The 21453-nt window shown below is 39.6% G+C and overlaps 1 protein-coding gene across 1 annotated transcript in view; it reads left to right on the top strand.

Moving 5' to 3' along the window:
• LOC117677350 (uricase-like) overlaps window positions 1-21053 on the top strand; it is a 50197-nt gene extending 29144 nt beyond the window's left edge. The window contains exons 2-8 of the mRNA XM_034437499.3: window positions 9645-9863; window positions 10595-10711; window positions 10944-11022; window positions 15616-15805; window positions 18623-18746; window positions 19525-19608; window positions 20674-21053. Of these exons, the coding sequence (XP_034293390.1) occupies window positions 9645-9863; window positions 10595-10711; window positions 10944-11022; window positions 15616-15805; window positions 18623-18746; window positions 19525-19608; window positions 20674-20814 (954 nt within the window). The 3' untranslated portion in view covers window positions 20815-21053. The remainder of the gene's footprint in view (window positions 1-9644; window positions 9864-10594; window positions 10712-10943; window positions 11023-15615; window positions 15806-18622; window positions 18747-19524; window positions 19609-20673) is intronic.
• Window positions 21054-21453: the final 400 nt, after the last annotated feature.

Below are 21453 nucleotides of genomic sequence, written 5' to 3'. Positions count from 1 at the left end.
TGGAAATGGAGAAGTTTGAAATCTACATATTTGGAAGATGCCTGATACGTTGACTTTTCTTCAGAATGCTCCCTATGACACACTTCATTCCTTCTCTTTCTAGATTTACAACAGGCCATTGAGGTAAGTTAAGCTGATAAGTGGTCCCTTTAAAAAGTTAAAAGTGATAATGCAGCACTTTTTATTGAATTAGTAACTGCTGTCAAAAGAAAATGCATTCTCAACATTCCTAGATATCGTAATCTTAAAAAAATACTACTTTTATATATTGAATATGAGTCAACAATTTCCCAGAAAGAAAACAAAAGGAAATAAAAGCTTTGCCAACAAATAACTGGCCTTGGTCCAGATTTGTGATGGTGTCTTGACTTGTTCATCCACATATATTAAGTCTGAGCCACAGGCTCAGACTTAACCCAGACAAGACCGAGTGGCTGTGGGTATTGCTTCCTAAAGACTATGTTGATTGTCCATCCTTGGTTCGGGGGGGGGGAGAAATTGTCCCCCTCAAAACGGGCTTGCAATTTGGGTGTCCTCCTAGACTCACAGCTAAGATTAGAACAACATCTGTCAGCTGTGGCTAGGGGGACCTTTGCACAGGTTCGCCTGGTGCACCAATTGCGACCCTACTTGGATCAGGAGGCTCTCCTCACAGTCACTCATGCCCTTGTCACCTCGTGGTTAGATTATTGCAACGTGCTCTACATGGGGCTACCCTTGAAAAGTGTTCGGAGACTACAGTTGGTCCAGAACGCAGCCACGCAAGCTGTCGTGGGTGCACCTAGGTACACCCACATTACACCAATTCTCCGCGAGCTGCACTGGCTCCCTATTGGTCTCCGGTCACAATTGAAGGTGTTGGTTATTACCTTTAAAGCCCTACATGGCTCAGGGCCAGGTTATCTTCGAGACTGCCTTCTACCACATAGCTCCCAGCGACCGGTAAGATCCCACAGAGTTGGTCTCCTCCGGGTCCTGTCAGCTAAACAATGCCAGCTGGCGGGCCCGCGGGTGAGGGCCTTCTCTGTGGCTGCCCCAGCTCTTTGGAACCAGTTACCTCCTGAGATCAGGACCATCCCCACCCTATTGGCCTTCCGAAAAGCGGTGAAGACCTGGCTTTTCTGGCAGGCCTGGGGCTGTTGATCTCGCTGTTGCAATCTGGCGAGATCCGGCCATGAATGGTGTGAATTGGTTTTAATTGTTTTTAATGTTTTAATTTTTAATGTTTTATATATGGTTTTTAAATTCATTGTAAGCTGCCTTGAGTCTTCGGAGAAAGGCGGCATACAAGTTGGTTGAATGAATGAATGAATGAATGAATGAATGAATGAATGAATGAATGAATAAATAAATAAATAAATAAATAAATAAATATAGAAGTAATTGGTACTACAGACTGATGCACGTTGTACACAAATGAACCAGTTTAGTATGTCTTGTTCATCCTGTATGTTTACACCACAAAATGATGTGGTTACCTTTTTCTACCCTCCAGCATGTGGTTAAATAAGATCTTACAAAACAAAGGACAATCCTGAAGGGAAAAAAGTTGTGGACCCATCAACTTTTATAGAGAAATTAAAGTCCAATCCTGTTCAAGATAAGTTTTACATCACATGATCTTTAATTGTGTTCTCTGTTTTAATACAGTTAGGATCAGATGCTGCAATGGTCACTTACATTTATATATTTTAACTTGTTGGCTGAATGTGCATTTTAATAATTATGAAGCATTGTGTTGGCAGATTTTTGTATGGTGTTCTAGTCATAGCACTAGATTTGCTCTGAGCGCATCCAGATTGTTGTTGATGGCTGTCATCATCACCGTCATAGCTGGTAAAAGGAAAACAGGTGAAATTCTTTGGCCTTCAGCAGACCTATTCTTTGATGCTAAATTGGGCATTTGGGGATAGCTACAGCATAATTAAAGAATAAACCAATTAGCAAAGAATCTGCTCTGTCATTTCTGCAGGTATTGTAAAATCAAGAACTTTGCTCTCAGCTGAGTAAATGGATTAATGCTGATTTCAGCCTTTTATTAGCAATACAGCACTAGGAACCTGGGTTGGGAAACCCTTTTGTGAGTGCAGATGGCGTTGAATTTCTCTCTATTTGTGATAAAAGTGCCTTCGCTCACAAAACCTTCTTTAATCTTTCGATGCTAAAAAAAAACCCTGTGATTTCCAAATATTTCAGTTGCTTTCATATTCAGATTGCTAAGCAAACAAAAAAGAGCAACATAAATGTAGGTTTACATTTATTTCTAATGCAATTAAACAAAAGATAACTATGTCTCTTGTCTGTTACATATCAAGATATAATGATATAAGGGAATGACCTTGGGATACAGGGAGAAGAGATGCGGCAAAGCAAACAGTCAAATAAAGGGAAACAACCCACAGCAAGAACATGGGCAAGGCAAGCGGCTCAGAAAAGACCCTCCTTAGTTTCTTGGAATGTAAGGGGGGTGGAAAGGAGAGGGAGACGTATCTCAGATTTGCAAGATTAATGCAACTTTACATTAAACTACAATTAGCTCATCTGGCTGTTTCCTATCTGATCTACCTTGCAAGGCTGACACAAAGCAATTAATTCTGTCACTATTTACGTATCTATTTCAGTATATCTCAATCTTGAGAAGTTTAAGATGTGTAGACGTCAACTCTCAGAATTCCCCAACCAACAGCCTAAACAAGTTACAGAATCCTGTGTTTGCTAAGATATGCTTCCTTTCTCTGTGGCTTTCTATCTTCATGAAAATACCTTCCACACAACAGGAAAAGGAAAAGATGATTTTTCTAGGCATATGAATTCTGCATTCTTTGAGCATCTCCAGATAAATTACAGTTACTCAGTAAGAACTAGACCACCTTAAACTGCCATGCCAACTCAGGAACGATATTACAGGAAGTTAAGTTTCCATTGTCCTCAGTCCTACATATGATATGCTTGTCAGTTCTCTCCACCCTTCTCTGAGGAGAAATTCCCTTTAGGATGTAGATGAGGTAATATTTAATTTTCATACGCAAACCTGTACAACAAGAGATGATTTTGTTCCAGAGTCTTTTATGCATACAATCAGGATTTCCTGAGAATCTCAGAAGAGGCGTAAAGATTTTAAAACAGATCCTTTATGTTACCTTTTATACAAGTTGAAAAGCTACCCTGGTAAATGTGCTGATCACATAAATAAATTAATCACCAGCCCTGGGCACTTAGGCAGACAATGTACAATTATATTAAAATTGGGCAATGATATGAGCTAACAATGCTGAATAATGGTGCTGTATCTACAGTAGGAAAGATGCATACAAATAATAAGGCAGGCTTTTAATTTCCCTCATCCATAAGCTTTCTAAGGGGTTCCAGAGTTACTCAATACATTTGTCAGAAGCAATCAGAATATGACAACATAGTGTGTGTGCTTTTTACTTTTCAAGAACTCTGGGTTGAAATAAATGGTACCGCAAAAAGGAAGGAAATCTCTTCAAATGAGGTGAGATGATCCTGGTACTTACTTGCAGATTCAGGATGGAGATTCCAGACAGAATGAATGGATTTTAGGGCAGAAAGCATTGAATTATCTCAGTGTTTCTCAACCTCAGCAACTTTAAGCCATATGGACTTTAACTCTCAGAATTCCTGACTGTGGAATTCTGGGAGTTGAAATTCACACAGCCTAAAGCAGCATTCTGAGCAAAAAAGCAAAAAAAAAAAGCAAACAGAATATCAGATTCTTATTGCCTCTTGCTTTAGCAAAGCACTTTTGTTCTGGAGAAGGAGAAATATTCTTGATAGTTAAGATTAGTAAGGGCACATCTGTTTAGCTCAGTGATTCTCAATCTTTTCTTCACCACAGACCCCTTTAAATATCTTTTGTGGCCAGGGACCATGGTCCCAAGACTTAACTCAAGATTTCATCAAGCCTTCATGGACACCCTGTGAAGACATCATGCCCCTCCCCCCCCACAAGAAGTCTGCGGCCCATAGGCTGAAAACCACTGTTTTAGTTTTTAAAATGAAATATCAAATTACATTGTTTTACTCCCCAACTTCTCAAGGCAAACAAGTTCCAGGTTTTCTTGGAAATAGATTGAGGCCTATGTGACATTTTATTTGTATTCATTTGACAAGTTACAGGGTGAGCATAAATTCCAGCGTACTATTCAATTCAGTGATATACATCCAATCTCCAGAGAATGGCTGGGCACAAAACATTCGTGGGATCTAAACCAAAGGAATCTACATCTTACTGGAAAATTGCAGCCTGTTGGCTTCTTGGAGAAGAAATGGTGAACTGAAGATGGTTCTGCTAAAAGTGAAACTAATGACTGCAATGAAATGAAGAGATCAACTGTTCAAAATACCTCTCTGGAGAAGAAGATGACTTGGGACTTCCCACAAGTGGTCCAGACAATTGCACCATGTGAGGACACCATAAGCCAATGGTCTCCAGTGGATTTATTGCTTTGGGAGATGAAAGAATACCATGTCCATCCAAACCACAGTCAAATCCTTGATGGACACTGGATTTCCTTTCCTAATCACTCTTTAAAATTGCTTATTAAACTGCTTTTTGGTTATTAGAAACTTTTAAAAACAAGAAGTTTTTCCCCCCAGTATTAAGTGAGTTTGTTCAATCCTAATGAAACAAGTTTTAAATAAACTTTTAAAAAATTCATTTTTTGGAATAATAAAAAAAGAGAGATTAAAACCCTAATTTTGGAAAGTTAAAAATGGATTAAAGGTCTAGTTGAATTTGAAATAACAATTTGAATTTGAAATTAATTTTAAAAATCCTTCCCATGGAAAAAAATGCTATTGTTTTGAATTCTTAAAAAAGAATGATAGGATGGGACTATGAAGGGTGGACACCAGACGGAACCAGAAGAATTAAGATTTAAATTACATTTCAAGAAGTACTCTTAAATTTTATTTACTAATACAGAATGGAGTAAAATACTTTAAAGTTGGAAAATTTTGTGAATAATGGTAAAGTAGTTAATTTAGGACTATTTACCATTATCAGTAGACTGCGTTTAAAAGATGATATGGAAGAGGAACAGGTTTACCAGACAAGATTGAGACTGATTTAAAATAATAGAAACAGGATACAAGAATGATATGGACAAAGTTGTGACTACATAGGATATACAAATGAAACCGGCTGCTATTTTCATAATTAAATGTATATACAAATAAGAAACTAGAAGAGTGACTTGGATAACTTTTCCATCAAGGATTTAGGACAGAAACTTGTTAAAGTTTTGAAGACTTTTGTGAGAAAGGACAAAGATAAAAATGAAACAAAATCAAATTATAGAGCATTGCTTGAAAAGATTAAAGGTCAAGATTGTTAAAAGTACAAGTAAGGAATATAATGTTGGTTTATTTGATCCAGGTTGCAAGAGATATATTGATATCTCTGGTAATCCTTAATGGCTTTTGCTAAATAGACTGAATAATGAGGCTTTAATGATTTGTTTATAGATAAGAGATGAAATATGAAAATAAAATAAAATTTGTTGTAGTTTAAGAGAAATTGATAATTTACTAAACTTTTTGCAATGAAGGAGGAACTCATTTCTCTATAAATTGTCATTTTCTTTACTATATTCTTATTTTTTCTTTTCTATTTTTCTATTTTTTTTCTTTTGTGCACCTTCTATTTTTTCTTTTTATTATTTTTGTTTTCTGAGGTTGTATTAGTTTTATTAGAGCTGTGGTAGCGCAGTGATTAGAATGCAGTATTGCAGGCTAATTCTGCCCACAGCCAGGAGTTCAATCCTGACCAGCTCAAGGTTGACTCAGCTTTCCATCTTTCCCAGGTCAGCAAAATGAGGACCCGGATTGTTGGGGGCAATTTGCTGACATTGTAAACTGCTCAGAGAGTGCTGTAAAGGACTATGGAGCAGCATATAAATCTAAGTGCTATTATTATTGCTATTTCTTTAATTGTAATGCTTAATAAAATTACTATTTAAAAGTGGCAGCTTGTTCTATTTATTTTTTACAGAACTGTAGAATACATTATGAGGAAGGTGAGAAAATGTCCCTGCCTCCCTTCAGTAGCCTTGAAGAACATTCTGCTTATTGCAGGAAATAGGTAGAATTTCCCTTTGAAACCATTCCTTGTAGTTTTTTGCTTTTGATTTGCTCCTGTGGGCATTTTTCTGGTACTGGTACCCTGCTCCTTCCATCTTACCATTCTATATTAACTATCAATTTTCAGAAATACTGCAAGGAAAGTATGACCAGCTATGTCAGAAAAGCAAACCAAGTTGCTTGACATAGTTTTTCCTCCCTTTATTGTAGGGAAAATTTAGATTTGGTTAGATTTCCAATCTAATGAAATTAAGACTGCAACATCCAGACACCCCAATATAGTATGCTGGCTGGAAGATTTAGAGCAGTGGCCCCCAACCTTTTGGGCACCAGGGACCAGTTCCTTGGAGAGAGGTTTTTCTGTGGACCAGAGCAGTGGTGGGTTGCCCCCGGTTTGGACCGGTTAGCAAAAACCGGTAGTAAAACTGGTGGGAGGCTCCACCCACTGACCCGGACATCATCAGAACTGATCTGCGCGGGTACGATGCGAACCGGTAGTAAAGGTAAGTAGAACCCACCCCTGGACCAGAGGGCGTGTGGTTTCATGTGCTCCCTGCATCCTGCAGATAGGGCTTCACTTGTTTGTGTGGACCGGTTTCTGGCATGCCGTGGCCCAGTGACAGTCCACAGACTGGGGGTTGGAGACCCCTGATGTAGAGTGTAGCCCAAGACATCTGGTAGGCACTTGATAGGGAAAACCATGTAAGAATAAGTTATCTCCAGAACTCAGCACTTTTTAAATGATAAACACAGTTTGGTTTATCACCTAAGAAATTAGAAACCCAATGTTATATGAGAGTAAAGCATTTCCAGGTAACCAATAAAGGCATTTCTTGTTGTAATGTTATGTGGGAATAGAATAGAATAGAATAACAGAGTTGGAAGGGACCTTGGAGGTCTTCTAGTCCAACCCCCTGCCCAGGCAGGAAACCCTACACCACTTCAGACAAATGGTTATCCAACATCTTAAAAATTTCCAGTGTTGGAGCATTCACAACATCTGCAGGCAAGTTGTTCCACTTATTAATTGTTTTAACTGTCAGGAAATTTCTCCTTAGTTCTAAGTTGCTTCTCTCCTTTATTAACTTACACCCATTGCTTCTTGTTGGAACACTGCTATCATGTCTCCCCTAGTCCTTCTCTTCATTAAACTAGACCAATTCCTGCAATCGTTCTTCATATGTTTTAGCCTCCAGTCCCCTAATCATCTTTGTTGCTCTTCTCTCAACATCTTGTTGAATATTAGGCTGAAAGGAATGATAGGCCATAGCCAAACAAATGGTCAGATAAAAGGCAATTTGGCCTGCAACAGGAATGTGGAGGGAGCAAGTGGCCTACAAGAGACACTTCCTAGTTTCTTTACCTGTAGAGGAGATGGGGGGTGAGATAAGAGAGAGGTACTTTCAGATTTGCAAGGTACTGTTAATGTAACCTTACAATAAAGTAGGGTTACCTTATCTTGCCATGTATCCTGTTTCCTCGCAAGTCAGTTTAATGTGATTTACTTTTTTTTATTGTTTAGGATTATTTAGGAAACTGAGATGGGGTTATATATAGTAGCTTCATCCTTCCGATTCACCAAAACACTGAATAAATTGGTAAAGTGTCTGTCTGAATAAACACATCAAGTTCAAAACTTCAAAAGAACTCTGGGATTTGTATAAAAGGACAAGACTGAATAAATTTTCATTGGAGGAAACAAGCAATGAATGCTAAAAGCATACTTCATAGAAATTCTCCTTTGATGTAATTCCTTCTGGAAAGAACTAACCTTTGCAGAAGAGTGATAGAAAGGGAGGAAGGGTTTAAGATAGATGCTTTATGTCGTTCCTGAACAATCGATGCTACATTAAAAGGACCAATGCTATTTTTATGGTGGTAGTGTAAGTCAACCGAGCAAAATTAAAAGGCATCTATTTTTGTATAATATAGCAATATGAACTGTGTATGTTGCAAGAAAAAGGTAACTGATATATTCAAGAAACAATAATGGCAATGGACCAGGTATTAACTTGCTCTAAATATCTGCGGCACTTTTAATATTCTGAGCTACTGTTTTTCAAAGAAATAATATAGATTTATTCAGGAGTTTCACTATCAAGGTGGAGTTGCTCTTAGGCAGGAGATGTCAGGAGGCAAAAAGCAATGAAAATTGTTGGAGGACAAATCTATGTGCCATGTGGATGTCCATTATCTCTCTAAATTAACAGCCGGATGCAGCTACAACAGAACATACTATATAATGACATGTGCTTTGCTTCAACCGTCTGTTTTGGTTAAGTGCTCTGTCTATGCCCCATCGTGTCCTTTTGTCTTAAGCAGCAAATTTCCGTGGCCCAATCCTTTCCATTCTAGCTGCCAAAGACGAAAACTGGGGATGGCAGCTGTATGTTTAGAGCAGGCTTCCCACCATCTCTTCCACTATTGGGAAGTATTTATTCACACACTATTCCAGGAGGGAGTGGAAGGAGGAGAAAAATGGGATAAGGGGCAAGAACCCAGGGCAGCTTCCTTGCTCAGGCATTGGCATAGCTTAAGTAACGAATACATATGAAATGGATCAAACCTTTGGAGGGAATCCGGATACACATTAAGCAATCTCCCTTCAACATCTTGAAGCAGCCTAGTTGAAGGTGTAGATAGAAAAGATATTCCCTGCCTTAAAAACCTGGGTTTTCCATTAAGCCTTGGGTTAAATGGATGAGTTGGTGGGGGATATGGATAGATGGCTTGTTTATGTATTTATTTGATTTTTATCCTACCTTTATTATTTTTAAGAATAATTCAAGGCAGCAAAGATACCTAATACTCTCTTATCCTCTATTTTATTTACATAAACAACCCTGTGAGGTGGGTTTGGCTGAGAGAGAGTGACCGGCCCAAGGTCACCCAGCCAATTTTCATGCCCACCATACTATTGTACTTTTAATTTGGGGTAGCTGGCCAGAGTTGGGCAACCTAGAAATTCAAATAAAGAAAGAAATTGCAATAGCAATAGCACTTAGACTTATATATCACTCATAGTACTTTACAGCTCTCTCTAAGTGGTTTTACAGAGTCAGCATATTGCCCCCAATAATCTGGGTCCTCATTTTACCGACTTTGGAAGGATGGAAGGCTGAGTCAACCTTGAGCTGGTGAGACTTCAACTGCCGAACTGCTGGCAGCCGGCAGTCAGCAGAAGTAGCCTGCAGTACTATATTCTAACCACAGCGCCACCATGGCTCATAAGGTTGAAAATGTGAGTTAAGGAACAGAATACACTCATAGGGTGACATAGCCCCATCTTTCTTATATCTTGTGTGTCCAAAATTTGAACATTCTTGGTAAAATAAGATGATTCCAAACATATATGGATACAAATTTATTTGAACCAGCTTATCTCTCTGTCATTTTAATGCTAAACTTAATGGATGAAAAAGATGAGTTTATGTGTGTGCATTTCTTTATTTGAACTAGCTTATCTCTTGTTGTTTTAATGCCAAGCTGTATGGACAAAAAAGGTGAATTTGTGTGTGTGTGTGTTTTCTTTATTGCAGTCTAGGGAGGTAGAATATGTGAATTCTGAATATGGAAAGAACGCGGTGAGAATCCTGTACGTTAGACGGGAAGGCCAGGTACACTGCATTAAAGAACTGGCAATCTCTGTACACATCAGACTCAACACTGTGAATGAATACTTGAATGCTGACAACTCCAGAGTTATCCCTACAGATACCATAAAGAATACAATTGAAGCATTGGCCAAATGCAATGGGGTAGGTTGCAAAACCATTCGTCTTACCTTATAGCTAGAATTGGATTGCATTTCCTCTTTTTTGTCATTTATAGAATCCATCTTCAGACAAAGCAATAAACAAAAAAATGTGGTGCTATGTGGGAGAAAGTTTCTAAATTAGATGTGGTAGCATTTTACGTTGGGTTTTCTAACAAAAACTCAAAAACATGTCTAATCTGCAGTTCTTATGATTATGTAATATTTATTTTTAAAAGGGATCATCACTAATATTTGTATAATAAGGCAAAATGTTCAGGTTTTGAATAATTCAGAATTCAAAGAGCAGCAGGATACAGGTAACAAATTATGAGGTGCTGTCTTTTTTATAATACAAGATCTATACAAAATTCAGGTAAACAAAAAAGGAATGAAATCAATTGAAAGCCGAAGTCAAGATTTAAAGTAACCAAGAGGTTTTAATTCTATGAACTCAGGGTTCATTGCTCTTTTTAAACCCCCCCCCAAAAAAACCCTGTATAAAATTTATTTTTATTAAACAAAAGTGCTAAAAATTTCAACAATAGCTTGTAATGACCAGTGGGTGGTTAGCGGTAATAGTTCATATTTTGTGGATTTCATAATTTCTCATGAATAGCTTTGGGCTGCCATGATCAGTATGATAAATCTTTTATGATACGTAAGGTACAATATTAATTCTAAAAATTGATTTGGAGATGGAACCTGATCATATCTAACACCTTTTCTTTTTAGATCAGAACAATAGAGGAGTTTGGGCTGGATATCTGCGAGCACTTCATTAAAACCTTTTGCCACGTGGTGTATTGCAATGCCTTTATCAAAGAGGTTCCCTGGCAGCGCCTAGAAAAGGTATAATAAAGCATACATTTGGGCCACATTCCCTGCAGAAAGCTAGGGAAGGGACAATGACAGGGAAGAAATATGGCATACGATAAGGGCAGGGAAAGTTTTAGTTGGACAATAGGTTGCCAAGGAGAGCAACAGTTCATGGTGAGTGAGCGCTTTCATTTCTTTTCATGAATTCCAAGTGCAAGGTCAAATGGTTTATTTGCAACTTCAATATGTCATCCTTAATTTCTAGGACAATACTCCCCATGCCCATGCTTTTCTCTACAGTTCTGAAGGAATTCGATTTTGTGAAGTGGAGCAGACTCAGAACAGTAAGGAAATGATTTCAATTCATTCATTCATTCATTCATTCATTCATTCATTCATTTATTTATTTATTTATTTATTTATTTATTTATTTATTTATATTTAAATTTATATACCGCACTTCTCCCGAAGGACTCAGGGCAGTGAACAGCCAAAAGTAAAAAACATAAAAATACAAAATTTAAAAGCAATTTAAAATATATTAAACAATTTGGCCGAACAATTTAAATACCCCATTTAAAATTAAAATTAAAATTAGACAATTAGAAAAGTTAGGCCAGCCCGGCTTGTTGAAATAAAAAAGTCTTGAGGGCCGGCGGAAAGTACGTAGATCCGGAATCATCCGTATCTCTGGTGGGAGTTCGTTCCAGAGGGCAGGTGCTCCCACAGAGAAAGCTCTCCTCCTGGGGGCCGCCAGTTGACATTGTTTGACCGACGGCACCCCGAGGAGCCCCTCTCTGTGGGAGCGTACTGGCCGGTGGGAGGTTCTTGGTGGCAGAAGGCGGTCTCGTAGATATCGAGGTCCTAAGCCATGGAGTGCTCTAAAGGTAGTAACCAACACCTTGAATCGCACCCAGAGGACCACCGGAAGCCAGTGCAGTTTGCGAAGGAGAGGTGTTACATGGGAGCGCCATGACGCTCCCATAATCACCCACGCGGCCGCATTCTGGATCAGTTGGAGCCTCGGGGTGCTCTTCAAGGGGAGCCCCATGTAGAGACCATTACAGTAGTCCAGGCAGGCAGTGACGAGGGCATGAGTGACCATGCGCAAGGAGTCCCGATCCAGAAAGGGATGCAACTGGCGTATCAGGCAAATCTGATAGAAAGCCCTCCTGGCCATGGCCATCACATGTTCTTCTAAGGACAGCCATGCGTCCAGGAGGACACCCAAGTTGCCAGCCCTCTCCGTGGGGCCAATGACTCGCCCCCAATAGTCAGAAATGGCACCAACTGACTATATCGGGACGCTGGGAACCACAGTCACTCGGTCTTGGATGGGTTGAGCTTGAGCCTGTTTCTCCCCATCCAGATCCGCATGGCCTCCAGACACTCGGACATCACGTCAAGGGCATCATTGGGGTGGTCTGGGGTGGAGATGTACAGCTGAGTGTCATCAGCGTACTGATGGAACTTCACCCTGAAACCACGGATGATCTCACCCAGCGGCTTCACATAAATGTTGAACAGAAGGGGTGAGAGGACTGACCTCTGCGGCACCCCGCATACAAGGTGCCTCGAGGTTGACCTCTGTCCCCCCGTCAACACAAACTGCGACCGGTCAGAGAGAAAGGAGGAGAACCACCATAGCACGGTGCCCCCCACCCCTAACCCCTCCAATCGGCGCAGCATGATACCATGGGCGATGGTATCAAAAGCCGCTGAGAGGTCTAATAGGACCAGGACAGAGGAACAACCCCTGTCCCGAGCCCTCCAGAGATCATCAACCAATGCGACCAATGTCGTTTCCGTGCTGTACCTAGGTCTGAAGCCCGACTGGAATGGATCAAGATAAACCGCTTCATCCAGGTACTGGGGGAACTGTCACGCCACCACACTCTCAACAACTTTTGCCATGAAGCGGAGGTTGGAGACTGGACGATAATTTGCTAAAACAGCCGGGTGCAGGGAGGGCTTCTTGAGGAGGGGCCTCACCACTGCCTCTTTCAAGGCGGCAGGAAAGCAACCCTCTCTCAAAGAAGCATTGATAATCCTCTGGAGCCAGCCTCATGTAACCTCCCGGGAAGCCAGCACCAGCCAGGAGGGACACGGGTCCAATAAACATGTGGCCGCGCTGAGTCTACCCAGAATCCTATCCACGTCTTCAGGGGTCATCGGGTCAAACTCCTCCCAGATAACACTCGCAAGACCTGCCTCCATCACTCCACCTGCATCTACCCAGTCAGAGTCCAAGCCTTCCCGAATCTGAGCGATTTTGTCATGCAGATACTGCACAAAATCCTCAGCCTTGCCCTCCAAGGGGTCCTCTTGCACTCCCGGATGGAGCAGGGAGCAGGTCACCCTAAACAGGGCGGCAGATGCAATAAGAATGGAAAAATAATCAAACTTTGCCATTTTTATCGCCACTAGGTAGGTCTTAATATAAGACCTCACCAGTGTTCGGTCGGATTCGGAAAAGCTAGCTCTCCAACCGCTCTCCAGGTGTCTTTTCCGGCGCTTCATCTCCCTCAGCTCCAGGGAGCTAAGTGAGATTGGTGCCAGGTCAGAGGCCACAAAGGCACGACACGGTCCAAAGCTCCAGCGGCCGCCCTATCCCAGGCGGCCACCAGGTCTTCAGTCGAGTTGTGAGCCAGAGCCTCAGAGAATGGCCCAAGCTCCGTCCGGAACCTATCAGGATCCATCAGGCGCCTGGGGCGGAACCACCTAGTCGGTTCCGCCTCCCTGCGGCAGGGTGTAGTGGTACGGAAGTTGAGTCGAAGGAGAGAATGGTCTGACCATGACAAGGGCTAATGTTTTAGTAGAAACATTAGGTTCATATTTGCAATGGTAGCTTGTAAACAAGATAAATCCATTTGTGTTATTCTTGAAGACCAGAACCAATATAAAAGAGCAAGTAACAAAGCAAACACAGACTTGTACCCTTTTCTTGAATATATAAAGTCTGTTCTTCCATTCTCAGCAGTGAAAGTTTCCCTGGGTGACTTTGGCTGTCAATTTTCTCTCAGCTCAATGTACCCCATAAGGTTGCTGGTCTGGGGAAAAGTTGGAAGAGCTATTGCAATGTATTCTGCCTTGAGATAGGAAACCAACCAACCAACCAATCATTCCCAAACAATATATTATAACTCTGTATTTTGTTGCAAGATCTACAAGTCCTTCACAAGCTGCCAGTAACATACTATGGGATTTATCTACCGTGTTTTCCTCAAAATAAGACCCTGTCTTATATTTTTTTTGAACCCTGAAATAAGTGCTTGGTCTTGTTGCCATGCGCTCAAAAGCCCGATTGGGTTTATTATCAGGAGATGTCTTATTTTGGGGGGAACAGGATAGTATGATAATTTTAATATAGGTAGTCCTCAACTTATGACTGAAATTATGGTCCTACATTGTTGTGGGTCACCAAGTGACTGGACCCGATTTTAATATGTTTTTAGCAGAGGTTTTAAGTGGATCAAATTTTTTTCCTTAAATTTGATTTATATGCCGCCCTTCTCCGGAGACTCAGGGCGGCTTACAATGTGCTCAGCAATAGCCTTCATACTTTTGTATATTTATACAAAGTCAGCTTATTGCCCCCACAAACTGGGTCCTCAATTTACCCACCTTAGAAAGGATGGAAGGCTGAGTCGACCTTGAGCCTGGTGAGAATTGAACTCGCAGTAATTGCAGGCAGCTGGATGTTAAATGCTGCCTTAGGAGGCATTAGCCTCCTACGCCACTCAGGCTCCTATGTTCTCAATTTTATCCAATGAGCGGGGTTTTTTGCCAGAAACCAGAAGTAAAAATGCCATAACAAGACTGTGGGATGCTGCAAATGGCTGTAATGGTGAGCCAGGTGCCAAGCACTCAAAATATGTCCATTGTGTGTGCGTGTATATGTCTATATGGCAGATGTAACTTCAAAATTGATTGGAAGTAGCTTTTGGGAGGTTTGTTGCAACTTTGAATGGTCGTTAAGTGACCGATTGTAAGTCTAAGACTGCCTGTCTGCAATTTTGAAAGTGGAATGTTTGTCATCTTTTAAAATGCTATTTTAAACTATGAAATAATTTGGTTTTTAAAGAGCGATAACTCCGGATATTAATGAAAAAAATAAACATTAATAAACATATAAATTGCACATGAGCAACAGAATCCACAACAGGCTACAGTCCCTTTTGGTAACAATTTCTCTGCAGTGGTAATATTTGAAATCAGATCTGAACTCAACATTTGGATCAATCCAGAACATGTTGAATGACCTTAATATTCCTCTCAATCCCTATAACTTTGTGAATTTACAATAAAGTTGGAGCCTTGTAAGAAAAATGGTGCTGCTTTAATGATATTTGTTTTGATCCACTTTGTTGTTGTTAGTTGTTGGACAATGTTCCTCCAGGCCTTCCTGTCTTCCACCATCCTCTGGAGTCCATTTAAGCTCATACTAACTGCTTCAGTGACTCCATCCAGCCACCTCATTTTCTGTCGTCCCCTTCTTATTTTGCCCTCAGTCGTTCCCAACATTAGGCTCTTCTCCAGTGAGTCCACTAGGCCTCTTCATAAAAAAAAAAAGGGGGGGGGATTTTGATCTGCTGAATCAAAGCAAAGGCCTCAGCTCCTATACAAATTAATCCAAATATGCCATGCTAAAACTGACACACAGATTTCCTTTTAAACTTAACTAAGGCATCCATTATTAGACTTCATAATCAAGAATATAATACATTTTAAAAATTTGAGTTCCCAAGAATGTTTTATTTTTCAGCCAGCCATATAGAAGCGCAGTTCAATGCATGCTTAATTGGAAATACATTTCATTTTCCTGGGCTGAAAATTGATTTGCAGGTATCACTGCATCTTTAGGAAAAAAAGCTCTATATGTAACCGTGGGACATCATGTCTTATATTAAAATGAATTCATGCTCTTCCTCTCCTAGATGCTCCAATTGTTTTTTCTGGCATTAAGGATCTAAAGCTTATGAAAACAACCCAGTCTGGATTCCAGGGCTTTCTTAAAGAAAAATACACCACACTTCCAGAAAGGATAGATAGAGTGTTGTCGGTGGAAACACTCATCAAATGGTGCTACGGTGAATGTTTGGATGGCCTTGATTATGATTCCATATGGTAAGTAAAAAAATTTGCATGGATTCTCCTATAAGTAATGGGGCCTCTGAAATTTCTTTACAGTGGAGGAAAGGGCTTACATAAAATAAGACTAAAACTAGCAACAAATAATATCTCTTGCTAAGGAGGTTGTGATAAAATACCATACAAGTAGTCCTCAATTTACAACAGTTCATTTAGTGACTTAGGACCATTTTTCACATTTATGACCGTTGCAGCAACCCCATGATCACATGATCAAAATTCAGACAATTGGCAACTGACTCATATTTATGACAATTGCAGTGTCCCAGGATCATGTGATCACTTGTTGAGACCTTCTGACAAGCAAGGTTGTTAACTGAACAACTGCAGAGATTCACTTAACAACTGTGGCAAGAAAGGTTGTAGGATTCACTTAACAACTGGGGCATCATTTAACCAATGTCTCACTTAGCAACATAAATTTTGGACCCAATTGTGGTCATGAGTCAAGGACTACCTACATTTGAGGATCATTTTGACTCACAGTCTTGACTTATTTTTTCAAGCGTTTTATTTCTTGTGGCTTGACTCCATTTCTTTTAAAATAACTTTATTAGATTTTTTACACTAAAAAGATTACAAACTTACAGAAAGAAATAATAAAGAAAATAAAGAACAAAGCCAAAAGTACAGAAAGAAAAAGAAATATAAAGAAAGAAAAGGAAAGGTAAAGAAATATAAAGATTTTCTTTTATAACAATTGTAAGTATAAATTTAAATTAACCTTTTCCTCTAAGGTCACATAACTCTCACTTTTTCCTATTATCTAATAGGTTTTCTAATCACCAAGCCCATATATCATAATTTCATTTTTTTTTCCTGTCTCAGGCAAAAAGTCCAAAAGGGCTTTCCAATCAGCATTAAAATTAATCAATGTCTTTTCTCTATTCAAAGTTGTCAATTTTATCATTTGAAGACGTTCTATCATCTTCACCATTCACTCTTCCATTGTGGGTATTGTCACATCTTTCCGCCATTGTGCATATAAAAGTCTTGCACTTGTGTTGGTTCTAGGGGTGTCAAACTTGATTTCATTGAGGGCCGTATCAGGGTTGTGTTTGACCTCGGAGGCCTGGGGAATGGGTGTGGCCATGGCAGGCGTGGCTATGGCAGGTGTGGCCATGGTGGTGGTCAGGAGTGGGCATGACCATGGCAGACGGAACTCATGTCGGGGGCGCTTGTGGTCTCCAAGTACTAATGCAGGACTTCCCTGAGACCCTCCCTCACTCTCATTATAATCTTCCTTCCTTCCTTCCTTCCTTCCTTCCTTCCTTCCTTCCTTCCTTCCTTCCTTCCTTCCTTCCTTCCTTCCTCTTCCTTCCTTCCTTCTTTCCTTCCTTCCTTCCCTCTTCATTCTCCTTTCTTTTTCCTTTCCCTCTTTCCTTATTTTTCCTTCCTTGCTCTCTTCCCATCTTCCCTTCTTTGTCTTTCCTCTTTCCCTTTCTCCTTTCCTGTCCCTTCTTGCATGCTGAAATGCAAAAGGGGAAACATTTCTCCTTTTAGTTTGTTGTTAGTTTGTTTTGATAGCCCTCTGCCAGCAAAAACAAGGTGCTCCATTTTCGCTGGCAGAGGCACCACAGGCTGGTCTTTTACTGTTTGCAAGCCAGCCCTGCAGGCCGGATCTAAGCACCCCATGGGCCAAATCCGGCCCCAAGGCCTTGAGTTTGACACCCCTGCTCCAGAGTAATCAATGATTATTTTATTTAATTCACTATTTTTAATGAATTATCATATGTGGTCTGCAGTGGGCTTTTCCTCCATAATTGTAAAGGCCCCAGCATTATAAAATAATTCCATAATTTTGCTAATTTTGACCGCAATATGAATGTGCATTTCTTTTGTCTGCTAATGCACACTTTCATTCAATTGGCTCAACACCAAAAGATTACAGTTTGCAAATTTTACTTCTGCTTTTGCTTCCAGACATTGCATTGATTTCTCCCAGCCTCATAGTAATTTTGGAATCTGTTGTTTTTATTCCCAGTTCTTTTAAAACATTGCCGTGTCTGTGATTTCTACTGTATAGAATAGATGAGGTTAGGATTATCCACAATTCTAGAGTGCTGTATTATTCTAAAATTGTTGAGTTTTGTTTTTTTTATTGTATTTTGATGGTTGTACTCGGACTGCAAACTTTCTTTAACGTAAATTATAACATGACTATAAGGCTAAATCCTTTAACTGTCCACTAGTATGTGTCTGTCAACTCTTATGACCAATGAAAAATCTCTAAGATAAGCATTACATGTTACTGAAACCTGACTGTCAAGTATATAAGATTACAATCACCATCATAATCAACAACTTGTATGCCACCCAATTCCCAATGACTCATATTTTTATACTCCAGCTTATTTTGGGTGCTTTGACTAGTTTTCCATCAAGAATTTGCTTAGCTTCCTGGTTATTTGGCTTCAACAATGCTATAGTATTTCAGGCTTCCCAGTTAGTCCCACTCATGGCTGAATGTGATTATGTGGAGTGTCTGAGGATTTTAGGCACATATACCAGTATATATATATATATATATATATATATATATATATATATGTATATGTATATGTATATGTATATGTATATGTATATGTATATGTATATGTATATGTATATGTATATATATATTGTCATCTCTTGATTTCCTCAGTGTGAAAATTACCCCAGTGTTTATAAACATTACAGGCACAACACACAGAGTTGTTCACCAATGCCCATGTGTGTTGCCTTGCACAGTGTAGATTTTATCCATTGCAGTTTGATTCCAAATGTTGTATGTTTTTTTTCCCAACTTTAAAGGAGAACTGCCCACGAAAGTGTTCTTGATGCTTTTGCTGGGCCACCAGAAACAGGCCATTACTCACCGTCTTACCAGAAGACAGTCAACTGTATTCAGACAAACATTCTGGAGAGAATCCCACAGGCCAGTAACTATTTCATTTGGGGCTTTCAGTGTGTTTTTTTATATATATATAAAATTCAACAGAAAAACGTGTGTGTGTGTATGTATGTATGTATGTATATATATATATATATATATATATATATATATATATATATATATATATATACAAAGAAGTAAGAAAATTGATACTGTACCTTTACAGGGAGGATACATAAGATATGGGTGTGGCCTACTGACGAAAGCAAACGAGCTAGAAATGGATCTATTTAGGTCTCCCACCTAGCAGTTAGAGCTTGCTAGCTGTTAGAAAGGAAAAAAGCCCAGAACCGAGTAGATGTGATTCTACTGAGCTGGAGCTACAAAAAAAACCTTGGTTACGTAGGGAAAACCTGGCTAGAAGGAAAAACACACACACACACACACACACACACACACACACACATGTATATGTATATGTATATATGTATGTGTATGTATATATATGTGTGTGTAGTACAAGTCACTCTCAGCTATGAAAACTCACTCTATGTCTATGGCTAGCCTCAGCTCAGCTCAGTTTCCAGGCTGTGGGGAATAAAATGAAGGGAGAACTCATTGCAATCTTTCTTGAGCTGTGGAAGGAATGGCAGGATATAAATTTAAGTAAATAAAATAAAATATTTCATATAATTCAAGAAACTGTCAAACAGAAAAATATAAATATCAGGAGTCAGACAACTTTATTGAGTTTATCTGTTATGTTAAATCTGTATATATGATTTTTTTATAAGTCATACTGGTGTTTTTGTATTTTCAGATTGAAGAGGTAGAAGTTATCCTGTCTAACATCCACTATTCAGTGACAAACTTAGAAAAACTGGGAATATCCAATGACAAAGAGGTGAGAATTACTTTTTCTTGGTCATCCAAACTATGATATTTATTATTATGGATTGTACACTGAGAAGAGTGGGATCATTTACCAGTAATACAAATTTAATTGAATTTACTTTGGGTCACTTAGCCTCCAAAACAAAATGAACCAACACATAAAAAATGTTATTCAGACAATTAGACCTTTTTGACACCAAGAATTCCTGGCACTGGAAGAAGACGATCATGGAAGTTATTTGAAGAAGTAGAAGAATTCCTTCTCAAGATCTGAATTTACAGGAGTAAACCTGAATAATCTTAAAGCCAATGGAAGATTAGCCCAGATTATCTCCTGGTTGCATCTATTTGTTGAGTTTATTCCATTAGCTACCTGGTCTGATTAAATCTGAAAAATGATTATTATTCAATGAAGCATAACCCTGACATTTTTATTAATAATCTAGCCCTTTCCAAATTACCGGAGTCATCCAAGAGGTGAAATTAACTGTACAGACCAGTTAGATCCTTTGTGTCAGCGGTCACCAACTGGTGGTCCATAAACCACTGGTGGTCCATGAGAAAATTTTGGTGGTCCGCAAAATTATTTGCATTTTTTATTATTGCATTAAATCAGGGATCTTCAATCTACAGCCCCTGGGCCGGATATGTGCAATGAACGTTTGTGTTGCTGCAGAGACTCTGCCCCTCCGGAGTCTTTTTGTGTGGGTCGGAGGGGGCCAGAAATTCTGACTTGGGGTCTGTTGAAGCCACCTGGGGCTTTGGGCGAAGGCTGGAAGGAAGTGCCACTGGTGGTGAAGAGCCGGTGGGCGTTGTTCCAGTGGGACTGCATCATGGCCTGGAACTGACTGACATTGAGTTGGCCATGCTCACCCAGCTGGTCATTAGATAGAGCATATTAGTGGTCCACAGGATTTAAAATTATGAATTTAGTGGTCCCTGAGATCCGAAAGGTTGGGGACCACTGCTTTGTGTGACTATGCAGGAAAAAAAATAGTCCTGCTTTCTCTTGTGTTAATAATGAGTGTTTAAGTTACAGACCAATGATTGAAATGTATGCATCTTTCCTTTCCAGATTTTTACACCTCAGGAGACACCATTTGGTGCTTGTGCATCCACACTGCGTAGGAAGGATTGTTCAAAAAAGCTGCATAATATACCAGTAGACTGCAAGCCTCGTTGCTGTGTTGGGTGGAAATTTGCCCGTGGAATTTAATGAAGACCCAATTCTTTTCTGAGAACATCATATTATGTAATAATGAAATCATAGCAGCAGGCATTACTTACTCCATGCTTTTCTCCATGTTACCATAGAAAGCCAGTTATGGATGATTATTTCCAAGCAGAGTTTCAAGGAAATAATTAATGAATTTCCTTTTTTTTTCTTCTCTCTCTTTTGAAAACCCACACCCAAATCCAAAGAACTCATCACAACACACAGTAGTTGTATCCAAACTTAACCATGATTCAAAATAATTGTCAATTACAGTCCATTCTAACACAATGAAGTCTGGATCAGGGGTGAAATTACAATTTGTTACTACCGGTTCTGCGGGCATGGCTTGGTGTGCGGGTGGTAATGTGGGCGTGGCCTTTTTTTTTTTTTATACTTTTAAAACCATTTTTTCTACGACCTCTTCGGCTAAGAGGTTGTAAAAAAATGCTTTCAAAAGGCTCTGACGATCCAAGCTGATTTCCCTGATCAGGGAACTCAGCTTGGATCGTCAGAGCATTTAAAAGAATAAAAGGGTTTTTTTCTTTTAAATGCTTTGACGATCTGCCAATCAACCCAGCTGGGATGGTCAGAGCATTTAAAAGAAAAAAACCCTTTTTTTCTTTTAAATGCTCTGACCAT

The sequence above is a fragment of the Pantherophis guttatus genome, chromosome 3, assembly GCF_059756535.1.
Source record: "Pantherophis guttatus breed Tessera chromosome 3, ASM5975653v1, whole genome shotgun sequence".
Classification (NCBI taxonomy): domain Eukaryota; kingdom Metazoa; phylum Chordata; class Lepidosauria; order Squamata; family Colubridae; genus Pantherophis; species Pantherophis guttatus.
Note: the sequence above shows the minus strand (reverse complement) of the source record. Positions and strands in the feature narration are given on the sequence as shown.